Source organism: Phocoena phocoena, chromosome 12 (genome assembly GCF_963924675.1).
Source record: "Phocoena phocoena chromosome 12, mPhoPho1.1, whole genome shotgun sequence".
Classification (NCBI taxonomy): domain Eukaryota; kingdom Metazoa; phylum Chordata; class Mammalia; order Artiodactyla; family Phocoenidae; genus Phocoena; species Phocoena phocoena.
This window is the reverse complement of record NC_089230.1, coordinates 83,572,880-83,586,422: the sequence shown is the minus strand read 5'-3', so window position 1 is coordinate 83,586,422 and position 13,543 is coordinate 83,572,880. Positions and strand designations below refer to the sequence as shown.

The 13,543-nt window shown below is 44.1% G+C and overlaps 1 protein-coding gene across 1 annotated transcript in view; it reads right to left on the bottom strand.

The window, feature by feature from the left end:
- COL9A1 (collagen type IX alpha 1 chain) overlaps positions 1–13,543 on the bottom strand; it is an 83,230-nt gene that overhangs the window by 55,924 nt on the left and 13,763 nt on the right. Inside the window, exons 6-10 of the mRNA XM_065888667.1 lie at positions 5,053–5,136; positions 4,325–4,345; positions 2,808–2,882; positions 2,512–2,547; positions 2,314–2,376 (exon numbers count right to left, since the gene is read on the bottom strand). Coding sequence (XP_065744739.1) covers positions 2,314–2,376; positions 2,512–2,547; positions 2,808–2,882; positions 4,325–4,345; positions 5,053–5,136 — 279 coding nt within the window. The remainder of the gene's footprint in view (positions 1–2,313; positions 2,377–2,511; positions 2,548–2,807; positions 2,883–4,324; positions 4,346–5,052; positions 5,137–13,543) is intronic.

The window sequence follows — 13,543 nt, the reverse complement described above, 5'->3', positions numbered from 1 at the left end:
ATTTTCTCCAAATATTCATCTATTTAAGAAGCTCATTCATACCTGTATGAGGCAAAGCTATCTGGAAAGAAAGTGACTCTAAAAATCAAGAAATCTCGTTTCTTTCACCATCTTAGCCACTGAATAACTCTGGGCCCCTGGGGGAACTACTTGTCCTCATAATTATTCAGTGTCCCTGTCTGTGAAGAATAAAGTTAGCCAAACCTACTTTCCAGCTTATTGTAAAGTTAAAGGAAATAATGTTTGTGACTCTGCATTTGAAAAAAAAGTTCTACTCAAATGCAAATTAGTACGGTTCATTTTTTGCTCGGTTCTAAAAATGCCCACAATACTGGCACATACACGAGTTTCTTACTTTATCTCTCCTTCCTTTCTCTTTCTCTTTTTCTCTTGCTTTCCTTTGCAATCCCAGAAGATTGATTCAATGCCCTCATCAGTGTCTCCCTGAGGACCTCCCAGGGTCAAAGTTCTATGATATAAGAAACCTGACTATTTTACACCTTTTAACTTTGGAAATCTGATTTGGAAATCTGCACTGTGGTACTGCAACTATAGACAAAGGAGGAAAAAAAAAACTATTTGTAGGTGTTATTTACATTGTACTTCTGAAGATTTTCAAGACCTTTCACTTGTTTATCCCAAGTTTCTGTTTAAGTGCGGAAATTACTTTATAAAGCAAAACCAGGCATTGTCTTTATTCTTCTTTACAGGTGAAGAATTTGTTGCGCCTGCTACAAAAGCACCATAATTCTAGTCCTCTGTCTGAAATTATGGCAACTCAATAGTGAGACAAGACTTCAGGCCATTGGTTTATGCTCCGACTGCCACAAAAATCAATAATAATGATAGTCATTTAATCATCAATTTTCTTTTCACATAAGACAAGGTCCACGTTTCAAAGGAATGCAGAAATAAATCCAACCTATATTGGGTTACTGGTTTACTTAGTGGCCTTGTATTTATCAGACGTTTTTGTTATCATGTGTCATAAGTAATTCACGGAGTTTCAAAGAAAAGCTTGATAGCCAACAAGTTATATAATTTCAGTTTGTATTATATGAATATTGGTCTCTGGGAACCTCACGCACTGCCACTTTGCGTACATAGAAAGTTCAAACTGGGGCCTTTGAAGCATAAAACAAAGTCGATATCTCCTAAGGCAATGAATAGCATAGATAAATATTTTCATTATGCTAATCTCGATAAAGAAAGTGCATCTTAATAACCACTAATATCTAGCTGTGTGGTTTTTCTTTTTCTCAAAATGAAGGCTCTGTCTTAAACGCCAGTCAAAACTTCTCGGAATCTATAATCACAGGTTTTTGGGTGCTTTTTTTGATTTAGAAAAGTCCTTAGTTCGGGGAAACCACATGAAATGATAACTTGAAGGCTAGCTTGAGGGACCCAGCCTTGTCTGTTCTCTGAGAGCAGGTGCCGGATCTCACTTCACTTCATATCCAGCGGCAAAGTCAAGGAGTGGCCTGCAGTGAGACCTCAATGAAGATTAGTCCAGTGTGCGGACAGAGAAGCCGAGAGGCCTGAAGTCCGTTTACTCTGAAGAAATGTTACTTAGTGTTAGGCTTATCACACAGCTCAGCATCTGAGCGTCCCTCACATGGGGGGGAGGCAGGTATCCTGGTGGGTAGGCTGGGGAGAGGCTGCTGCTTCCCGGTCTTCAGGCAACCCTAGTCAGCTTATTTCTGTCAGTGATGTCAGCCAAGAAAACACCCGTGGGAAGAGAGAAGACTAGTTTTGAATTTCCTCTTCCACGTGTACTGACCAGATCCCTGCCCCAGCCCTGCTTCCACCACCCCCACTCACTTCAGACCCTCCCCTCAAGAGCATCTTTCTCTTCTCTTTTCCTTGGGATTTAGGAGAACCCCAAGAACCTTCCCCTGCAGGTTCCTCTTCTAAATGCATTTAGGGGGTGCCGGAAGGCAAGGGCAGAGACGGCTTGCTGGGAAGCCCCTGCAGAGGCCAGTCGGATCCCTCCTCCCCGGCACCGGCTGAGCAGGGGAGTGGACGGTTAGAGGCAGGAACCGGTACCCACCTATGTTTTCAGAGAGCAGGAAATGCCAGCGCTGCGTGATCTCCCCAGGGAGCTGCGCGGAGCCTCCACCTTCGAAGACCCATGCGCAGAAACGGCCGCGTCCGTGCCAAGCCCGCACGCAAGGCCAAGTTCAGGGCCACAGCCCTGCTGGAGCTGGGACCACGGTCACCCCCATGCCTTCAGCCTGCGCCTCTCTACACGCACACACGCACACACGCACACACGCCTTGGGCCCGGCTGCGCCCCCAGTTCCCACTACTTACGTCTGCGCCCGGCGTGCCAGGTTTGCCCGGAGCTCCCGGCTTTCCCGGATCTCCCGGGGGGCCCTGGGCAGGGAGGGCGCGAGGCAGGGAGAGAAAAAAGGAGAGAAAAGGGGACAGAGTTGAGACTCTTCTGACGCACGTGGCTGCAGACCGCGTCGGAAGGAAGGAAGTGGAGGGCCAAGGTGCTGATCCACTTACCGGGGGGCCCGGGGGACCCTTCGGACCTCGGTCACCCTGGAGGACAGGAGAAAAGGGAGAGCAGTCCGTGAGAGGGGGGCGCTGGGGACCCCTCCGGGAGAATCCCTCACAAATCAGGGACAGGGACAGGCTAAACGGTGCTGGTCCATGACCAGCTGGGGCCACAGGACACGTGACCTCCTCCCTCCGAAATTCCCAGGCTTCCAGGCTCACCCACGTCCCAACCTGCCTTTGGGTGGGGGGCTCGGGCGCTCGCAAATAACCCACCCGAGCCGCTGGGGGAAGGTGACACTTACGTCGATGCCGTCGATGCCGGGGACTCCAGGGGGGCCCGGCGGCCCCGGAGGACCCTGCTCACCCGGGGGGCCCCTCTGACAAGAAAGCGCACACGGATTAGTGGAGTACGTGGGGCAACGACACGAAACTGGACACCAGGGCCCAAGGCCCCCCGCGCGGTCCGGTAAAGACATTGCCCTGCAGAGGCCGGGGTTTGAACCCAACATAACACGGCGGGGGGGTGGGGATCGAACTTCCAAGGGAACTTCTTCCCCTCCTCAAGGTTCTCAGTGAGGCTGACAGTGAGGTTAGAGCACAGTCCAGGCCCCCAGGGTGGAGTCCTCACGTCTACAGAGCATTCAACCGAAGGGGGCTTGTGAGGAAGAGGGGGCCTCTTCCTCAAGGGATTCGATCTTGAAGCTGGTGGTCACTGAATACCTCGATTTAATCGGTGATTGCGGGTCAGTGTTTTGGCCAAAGTGGAACAGGTAGGAGCGGAGGCGCTCCCGCCCAGATCAACTACAGTGTCATTCTGTAGACCTTCCTGTGCTCAGGAGAAAGCTGGGGGAATCCTCTCAGGGAAAGACAAGGGAGGATGGGGGTGGGTGGGGAAAGCGGTGAAACCCAGCGAGCGCCTGGCCTCCTTTCAGATTCGCCTGCAGCGATTCTCTTGCAGGAGGTCTGGGCACCTCGCTTCAAAAACACCCCAAATTTCAGGCTGACCCTAGGGTGTGACCCCTTTTATCGGCTGCAAACAGCTCAGCTTTGATGGTGTTAGAGGGAAGGCTGGCCTCTGAAGTAGTTTGCACACGTTGCTTAGGGAATGTGAGATTTTTTTTCTCTGTCTCTCTTCTAAATTTAAAGAAAGAAAGAAGGAAAAAAGCTTCATTCTGATGAAAGGAAACTTGGTTTTTCTAAACTCCGGGGACCAGACAGGTTACAATGGGGTCTTTGTAAGTGAAACCTCAAACGGCGCTGGCTCCCCTGCCCCCGCGGGGTCCTGTCCTGGGCGGAGGGAGGAGACGCCGAGCCTTCGGGAAGCGGCCGAAATTTCGAGGCGAGTCCGGGCCGCGGGTCCACCCTGACCAGCGGGCACAGTGGGCGGGATGCAAAGTTTGCTGGAACCCCGCCTACTCACGCTGGGCTGCCCTGGACCGCGCCAGGAGGGGGAGGGGACGGGGGAGGAGAGGGGGAGGGAAAGGGGGAGGGTATGGAAGGGGAAAGGGGAGGGGAGGGGAGGGGAAGGGAGGGAAGGAGGGAGGGGAGGGAAGGGGGGAGGGGGAAGGGGGAGGGGAAGGGGGGAGGGGCGGTCAGGCTGAAAAGTAAACCCCGGCCTCCAGCTTCCGCCGGCCTCCACCGCCTGAGCCTTCAGTATGGGGGCCCGGTGGGCGAGGGGAAGCCCTTTCCGGGACCGTAGGGGTCACCTAGGGCCCCCGCCTCCCACCGTGCTCGCCGCAGGATGCGCGGGGCCCGGCAGCCCACGGGATGCTCGGCACCTTCCCTGAGGCTCCCCCGACGGCTGCGCCCCCTGGCTTACCAGGTCGGTGGTCTCGCTGGGCTGGAGAAGAAAAGATGGGGAGACAGTGGGAAGGCGTCCCCCTAAACCCGCGCGCAACTTACTTGAGCCGCGCACAGGCAGAGCCCCGACAGCAGCAGTCCCAGCCCGAGGGCCCCGCGGTCCCGCGCCGACCAGGCCATCCCCGCCGCGCGCCGCTAATCCCCGGGCCCGCCCTCCACGCGCGCACAGTGGCGCTTGTCCCCACAAAGAGCGCCCCCAGACAGAGAGGCCTAAGTTCCTCCTGTTTGTGAGTGGCCCTGGAGAGGGTCCTGGGGATTGGAGGAGAGCTTGCGGGGCCGGGAGGACGGATAGAATGACAACAGTGCCTTTTAACCCCTTCCCCGCGGCCGCTCAGGCCGGTTCTGCACGCGCCCCTCCCGCCCCAGGGCAGCCTCCTGCTGTCCTAGGAGCCAAGGCGACGGCCTGCGTGCCACTGAGGGCTGCGACCGGCAGTGTTCTCGCGGAGATGTTTGCGAGGGGAGGAGGGAGGGTCGTAAGCCACCTCAGGTAGAAACAGACACCCCCGCCCCAAGGTGGTTTCTACCCGCCCAGCTGTGGGTGGGACCGGTGCTTCCTTACTGTCTATCTGGTCTGTGCTGCAAAGCCTGGATTCTTTAGAGAAAGAGAGTGGGGAGGGGGGGATTTTGAGGAGGTGGCGAGAGCTACGCTGGGTGGAAGTGGTCTTTGCAGGTGGTCCAGGGACTCACTGTTACCCTCGTTGGCAGCTCCTGGCAAGTTTCTCTCCTGGGTCGCAGTGGGTCACAATGAATCAGCATCCACTGGAGTTCAAACTGGGGAAAGACAGCAGCCAGTCAGTTCAGGTCTTTTTGGAGCACAGAAGCAGGTCGTTTAAAAAGGAGATGAGTTTGTAAGTGTGGTCCAATGGTTAAGTGTCTGGTCACTAGCTTGAACTTGTTGATCTCAGCGGACCAGGACTTTTGTTCCTGAATACCATTTTTTTTTTCCAATGGAAATGGGCTGCAAACCCTTCCCACTTTTCTCCTATCATTGGATGTAGATGACTTTAGCTCTGCACTGCTCCAGCACAGCCCCAGGCAGGAAACCCACCACTGGCACTGACTTTCTATTTCTGTCCTCACCACAACGTTCAAGAGGTAGATTCTGTTAAAATGAGTCTCAGAGAGAACAGGAAACTGTCCTAGGCACAAGCCAATAAGTGTCAGAGTCTGGATGGGATCCCAGAGGACATATGCACTGACACTTCACACGGGAAAAGATTAGAAACAGAGGCGGCACCAGGAATAAAGTAGAGAAAGGAAAATTGGGTCCTGGGAGAATATGCGTGCTAGACATTTGCCACGGAGTGTCACAGCTTAAAATGGAAATAGGAAGGTCTGGAAGTGGAGGGAATGAGAGAAATTTAGGACTCAGGAAAAAACAAGGTAATGAAAAATATTTCAGTTTAACTAATTCATGGGTCGAAGAGATATAAAATTCCTAGACAACTGAAAGTCAGGTGTGTCTTCACAACTTCTTACCTTTCAGCAGGTGTTAAGGGAGAAAGAACAGGAGGGAAACAGAACAAAGGAAGAGTGGCCAGGTCTGAATCTGAAAGCCTCAGGTGAGAAGGTTAAAAAAAAAAAAAAAAAAAAAGATGTACCCCACAGGAAGCCTGCCACCATGTGCCACTCTGGCCCCTCTTCAATGAGGAAGTTCCTTGTCAGGCATTTCTATTTGGATCCATGTTTCTTGGTCAGTTGATTCTCCTGACATTCCGCACATGTCCAGTTCCCAAATCTAAACATAATGTCATCTAAATATAAAGTAGCTTAATGTAAGGTAATCTCTTTTCTTTCATCCAATGGTGATTTGCACTCCATCCCTCCTGCCAAAATGACTCCATCTACTGGATCCAGAATCAAGTTAGACACATTTTTCCCATTGTTACAGAAGCAACCAGAGTTGAAGTTACTGGATAGAAGGTCAGAGTTGGAAAGAATGAAAGATGAAGTCCTTTCCTTCTCCCCACAGAGGAAGGGAAAGTTAACCAAACTTTTATAAAGGAGTGAAAATACGACATCAATCTTTGACATTCCTGCATTGGTGCCCCTTCTCACAGGCCCTGGAATTCTCCTCTTCCTCCATTTTTCTTGTTTCCCTCAGCCCTACTATGACTTTTCTCCAGAAAATGTGGACACTGGAAAAACGAATTCAGTGAGATGAAAAGAAAGTGAGCAGCTAAATCAAGACATATTTTAGGGTGGAAAGTTATCTACAAATTGTATGAAAACTATGCTGATCTGCGTGTTCTTGGTGTGAATTGTTTAACAATTGCATATTGACATCCTACAAAAGAACTGCTTTCCAAACCACACAATAGCTTGCAGCTAAGGAAATCACTTTAATCAAACACTTTGTTTTGCATCGTAATAGTCTTGTTTGCTTGGGAGGGATTTTATCTTGGTTCTGTTCCAACCTGCCGAGGAAACTGTAAAAGGAAGATGAAAGAATGGAACAACCTTTTCCTTAAGGACTGCTAAGTACCCGGCATGCCCCCAGCAGCTCTTGGAGGCCAGTCACACACGGGTAAAGGGGCGCAGAGCGGTTAAATCATTTGCCAGGTCGCACAGCTAGTAAACGTCAGAGCTGGCATTCCAAATGTTCCTGCCTCTCAAATAAGGACTTTCTCTGCTATCCCGGTCAGCCTCCTTGGAGAATGCAGCATCTCTCCAGAATGAATCATGATTTTCTAAGCAGGTAACCCATGCGTGTGGTGATTGAACATTTGTATTAAAGATGAATAGAAAGGAAGACAGACCTAGAAATTAAAACTGCATAAACTTACTTCCTACACGTAGTAGAAGACTTCAGAACTCGACTAATAAATTTTCGTAAGAACTCAAAACTTACCCTACTTGCATGCTTGTTATAGAAACAGATCCAGAAGCAAACTTTCTACTGTTCCTCCCCAAACTGGCAGCCGTTTCTATGTGCAGTTACATATTCATGTGTATGACAAAATATCACATAGGAAATGTGATTTTTTTTCCGTAGTGACCAGATAAAAGTTTTACCAGAATAAGAAAAGGTGCCTCCCCCTCCCTGACTCGCAAAATAAAAGAGACCACTCATACAATGTTATCCACTAAGTCCTTTGTGAATTGGTATCAAACTACGCATGCATTGTATGTGGGTGATTCTTTGATTCTCAAAAATAATTCATACCTTAACCGCCTTGAGAAATTTTAATTATATGGCTAACCAGGAAACCTATATCCTTTGTTTAGATAGTTCATTAAAGTTACTTATTGCAAATGCAAAGTAATTCATTAAGCTATTTTCTCAAAAATGTAATTCTGTCTGGATAAATGGGTACACCTGTGTAAGTACGCGCGCTGCAGTTGTGGTGCAGGATAAGGGGGAATGGAATGGAATTCACTTGTGAATACAGGCTGGGTTGTGACAGAGTGTCACCCAGATCAGAGGTTTCTGAACACATCTGTGCTTCCATATAAACACCACCTATGCACTAATAATCATCTATACAACAACCGTTTGGGGGCATACAATATGAATTCTAATTTCCATGCTAATTATTTTGAAGGAAGATTGGCAGAGTTCCCTGGTAAAAGTCACTCTCGTTATACATCTAAAATGCTGACTTCCACACATCTCTCATTTTCATACCTGGAATCGTTCTTCACTTTGAATACCCATGAACAAAACATATGTGACTAATGTTTTAATTTAGTCCATCAGCAAACATTTTTCAAGTCCCAATATAAGCCAAGCACTAAGGAAATATTCTACGGGAACCAGATATTCTCCTCCCCATAATGGGCTTACAGTATGTGACACGAAAAAAAAAAAATACAAGCAGAGAAATAAAAAGTTAAAAGTTTTTTTTAATCTGTTAAACAGAACATGAAAGGCCCTAGGACAATCCATATTTCTCAACGTAAAATACCTCTGCATTGTTTCAAGGCAAACTGAGTTGTGTGAGTGTAAGTTGTCTTACATCTGCCTAGATTCATCATTATCCAATTCTTTTCAATAGGACCCCGAGGTATAATTCTATCCCCTAAGCTAGAGTAGGGTCCAGCTGACAACACATTAAACCAAGGAATTTTGGCCCCAACTCTCTACTCTTTTAATAGGGCTAGAGATTTCTACTTACTTTGCTAGGTTATTGACAAATATTAATAAGGTACTTAAGCCATTCAGAAGAACTAAACAAAAACTAATAGCAGACAACTACCTTTTCCTCCGAGAGAGAATTTTAATGACAAACTATGGAACTTGACTCTACATTAAGGAGAATGACACAAGGCTTAATTTTTTGCAAACTGAATTATGATTAAATTTTATATACATTGCCTAAAAACTAACCCTTCAAATATAAATTCTTTAATAGGAGAGGTGATTCATTAAGCTTTTTGTCTAGTCAGTAGCAACAAAGATTTAAAGAAATACTTGAATTCACAGATCTCGTGCTTCTTTTCAGTTTATGATGACATGTTGTTCTCTACCATCATAAGGGACCTCCTCTAGGTGAAGCTTCCTGGTTGCTGAGCTGGAGGTTCTGAGCTGTGACAAAATCAGAAATCCCCCTAACTTTGTGTAGACTAGGCCATGCAGTTCCAGACTTAGTGCCAAGAATGTGGTTAAATATGAGTGGGCAACACTCATCCAAATCACACCAAAGGCAGAGGCAGAATGGTGAAAGGGGAAAGCAGTGGACTTGGAGTTAGCAGACTGGCAACTAGTCATTTACTCATTTTTTAAGTCAGCATATCTTTGTATAGCACATTCACGTGCTTCAAGAAAGACAGTATGGAAGACACAAAAATGTTTAGCATATAGGACAGTATCTAAGCTGAAAAATGTTTTTGAAAATAAATACGACAGCAGTTGAGATGAGAAAGATATACTTCTGGCTAAGGTCATCAACAAGGGGATCATATAACATGGAATACATAAGGAGGGACCTGAAGGCACTTAAGGTTTTCATAAGCAGAGATGGGGAGGTTGAAGGATAGAGTTCTGAAGAGAGGAGGTGACAATAACACCAACAAATTGAACCTAGAATAAATGAACACGTTTCCAGAAACATACAGACTGACAAGACCGGGTCAAGAAGAAACAGATAATTTGAACAAACAGATCACTAGAAGTGAAATAGAATCTGTAATTTTTTAAAAATCCTTGCAAACAAAAGTCCAGGACCAGATGTCTTCACTGGGGAATTCTACCGAACATACAAAGAAGAACTTATACCTATCCTTCTCAAACTATTCCCAAAAATTGAAGAGGAGGGAACACTCCCAAATTCATTCTATGAGGCCACCATCACCCTGATACCAAAACCAGACAAAGACACTACGAAAAAAGAAAATTACAGGCCAATATCTTAGGTGAATATAGATGCAAAAATCCTCAACAAAATATTAACAAACCAAATCCAATAATACATAAAAAGAATCAGACACCATTATCAAGTTGGAGTCATTCCAGTGCCACAAGGATGGTTCAACATACACAAATCAATCAATGTGATACACTACATTAAGAAAACAAAGGATAAAAATCACACGATCATCTCAACAGATGCAGAAAAAGCATTTGACAAAATTCGGCATCCATTCATGATAAAAATGCTCACCAAGCTGGGTATAGAGGGAACATATCTCAACATAATAAAGGCCATTTATGACAAACCACAGCCAACATAATACTCAACAGTGAAAAGCTGAAAGCCTTTCCTCTAAAATCAGGAGCAAGACAAGGATGTCCACTCTCACCACTTTTATTCAACATAGTATTGTAAGTCCTAGCCACAGCAATCAAACAAGAAAAAGAAATAAAGTATATCTAATTTGGAAAGGAAGAGGTAAAACTGTCACCATTTGCAGAGGATATGATACTCTGTATAGAGAACCATAAAGTCTCTACACAAAACTATTAGAACTAATAAATGAATTCAGCAATGTAGCAGGATACAAGATTAATATACAGAAATCTGTTGTGTTTCTTTACACTCATAATGAGATATCAGAAAGAGAAAAAAAATCCTGTTTAAAATTGCATTAAAAGAATAAAATACCTAAGAATAAACTTAACCAAGAAGGTGAAAGAGCTACACTCTGAAAACTATAAAACATTGATGAAGGAAATTGAAGATGATACAGAGAAATGGAAAGACATCCCATGCTCTTGGACTGGGAGAATTAATATTGTTAAGACGGCCATAATACCCAAAGCAATCTACATATTTAATGCAATCTCTATCAAAATACCCATCACATTTTTCACAGCACTAAAACAAATAACCCTAAAATTTATATGGACCCATAAAAGACACAGAATTGCCAAGTCAGTCTTGAGAAAAAAAGAACAAAATTGGAGATATAACCCTTCCAGACTTCAGACTATACTACAAAGCTACAGTAATCAAAACAGTGTGGTATAGTATCAGCACAAAAACAGACACATAGATCAATGGAACAGAATAGACAGCCCAGAAATAAACCAATTAATGGTCAATTAATCTATGACAAGGAAAGCAAGAATATACAGTGGAGAAAAGACAGTCTCTTCAACAAGTGGTGCTGGGGAAGCTGGACAGCTACATGTAAATCAGTGAAATTCGAACACACCCTCACACCATACACAAAAATAGACTCAGAATGGCTTAAAAACCTAAATATAAGGCATGATACCATGAAGCTCCTAGAAGAGGACATAGGCAAAACATTCTTTGACATAAATCATAACAGTATTTTCTTAGAACACTCTCCCAAGGCAAAAGAAATAAAAGCAAAAATAAACAAATGGGACCTAATCAAACTTAAAACCTTTTGCACAGCAAAGGAAACCATCAACAAAATGAAAAGACAACATACAGAATGGGAAAGAACACTGTCAAAGAATGCAACTGACAAGGGATTGATATCCAAAATATACAAACAGTTCATATAACTCAATACAGTATGGAAAAACAAACAATGCAATTGAAAAATGGACAGAAGATATAAATAGGCATTTTTCCAAAGAAGACATACAGATGGCCAATAAGCACGTGAAAAGAAGCTCAATATCACTAATTATTAGAGGAAATGCAAATCAAAACTACAATGAGCTATCACCTCACACTAGTCAGAATGGCTACCATCAAAAAGTCTACAAGTAATATATGCTGGAGAGGGTGTGGAGAAAAGGGAACCCTCCTACACTGTTGGTGGGAATGTAAACTGATACAGCCACTAAGGAAAACAGTATGGAGGTTCCTTTAAAAAACAATAATTAAAAGAAATTAAAAAAAAAAAAAAAACCTACCATATGATCCAGCAATCCCACTCCTGGGTATATATCCAGAAAAAAATGAAAACCCTAATTTGAAAAACCACATGCACCTCAATGTTCCTAGCAGCACTATTTACAATAGCCAAGACATGGAAGCATCCTAAATGTCCATCAACAGATGACTAGACAAAGAAGATATGGTACATATATACAATGCAATATCACTCAGTCTTTTAAAAAATGAAATTTTGCCATTTGCAGCAACATGGATGGACCTAGAGATTGTCATACTAACTGAAGTTAGCCAGACAGAGACAGACAAATATATATTATATGACATAACTCTTATGTGGAATCTAAAAAATAATACAAATGAAGCTATATACAAAACAGAAACAGACTCAAAGACATAGAAAACAAACTTATGATTACCAAAGGGGAGAAGGAGGAAAGGAGGCACAAATTAGGAGTATGGGATTAACAGATACAAACTACTATACATAAAATAGATAAGGAACAAGGATTTACTGTATAGCACAGGGAACTATACCCAACATCTTACAATAACCTATAATGGAATATAATCTGTAAAAAGACTGAATCATCATTACGCTGTACACCTGAAACTAATGCAATATTGCAAATCAACTATACTTCAAACAAAAAAAAAAAGGTCTCCTCTTAAGATGCTCCTAAATGCTCTGTCCTTATCTCCCCCTCCAATATACTGTCAAAATTCAGCCAAAGAGATGCTTTAAAAAGAAAACATGTTGTTTATCTAGCCCAATTATCTGATAGCTTTCTATCTCACACATGACAGGAAAGCCAGGGTGCTGACAGTGTCTCTCACCTTCACATCATGGTCCCTCTCCAACCTCAGAGCCTGCTTCTCTCCATCTCATCCCAGCTACACTGGTCTCCATGCTTTCCTCAAAGACAGTCGACAACACTAACACAGTCCCTTTAACTCACTCTCTCTTTGTGGAATCCTCCTCCCCCAGATAGTATATACGTGCTAATTCCCCCAACTCCTTCATGTTTTGTTTTGTTTTGTTTTGTTTTCTCAAGGAGCCTCTCTCTCCAGGCACTCCAATTGTCTTCTTTTTTCTCTACAGCAGTTATGACCACCTATCATACTATAAACCTATTGATTTACTCATCTGTGTTCATCACCTCTCCCTAGAAAGAATGTAAGCACCATTGCAGCTTTAATTTCTGTCTATAACTTAGCAGATGTTTAGTAAATAGTTACTGAGTGTTAATAAATGAATACATAGAAATGGATAAGAAATATAATGAAGAAAGTACTGTTAGTATTTGCCTTCTTGTTTGATTACAACTCAGGGCAAGCCCCTTCCCCTGTCTGGGTTTTAATTGCTTCATGTATAGACTGAGAGGTTGGAACTACATAGACTTAGTTTCCTATAGCTCTGAAAGCCCATGATTCTATGGGTACCATGTTGTAACCAAAGAAACTAACAATAGAGAAATTAATGTGAAGAGAAGGGAAAATGCCGTTGAATGAATCTCTTGCTTTCTAGTCAACCAGTCTACATAACAAAGATTCTTTATGATCTTAGTCTGCATACATTTTAGGAAAAATAGAATACTAATAACAATGATTTTTTTTTTTCATTGCAACAGTCTGGGCACAGCTGAAGCCAATAAAAGTTTTCGTACTTTCTATTTTCCATTAAAAGCAAGTTTGGCCGTCATTTAGTTTTCACTCTAGTTGTCCTTAGCACCTTCCCCCATCATGGCTCCTCCTGTGATAGCAGCTCTATTTTCTGTGCTCTTCTTGTTTTATTGCCACCTAGTGCAAGATCCAGCGGATGTAGCAAGATAGGTTTTATCTCTGAAAGACTAACAGTCAACATTCAAAAATAACCTGATCAAATCACACCAAAGTGTTATAAAAAGTATCTTCTATGGATA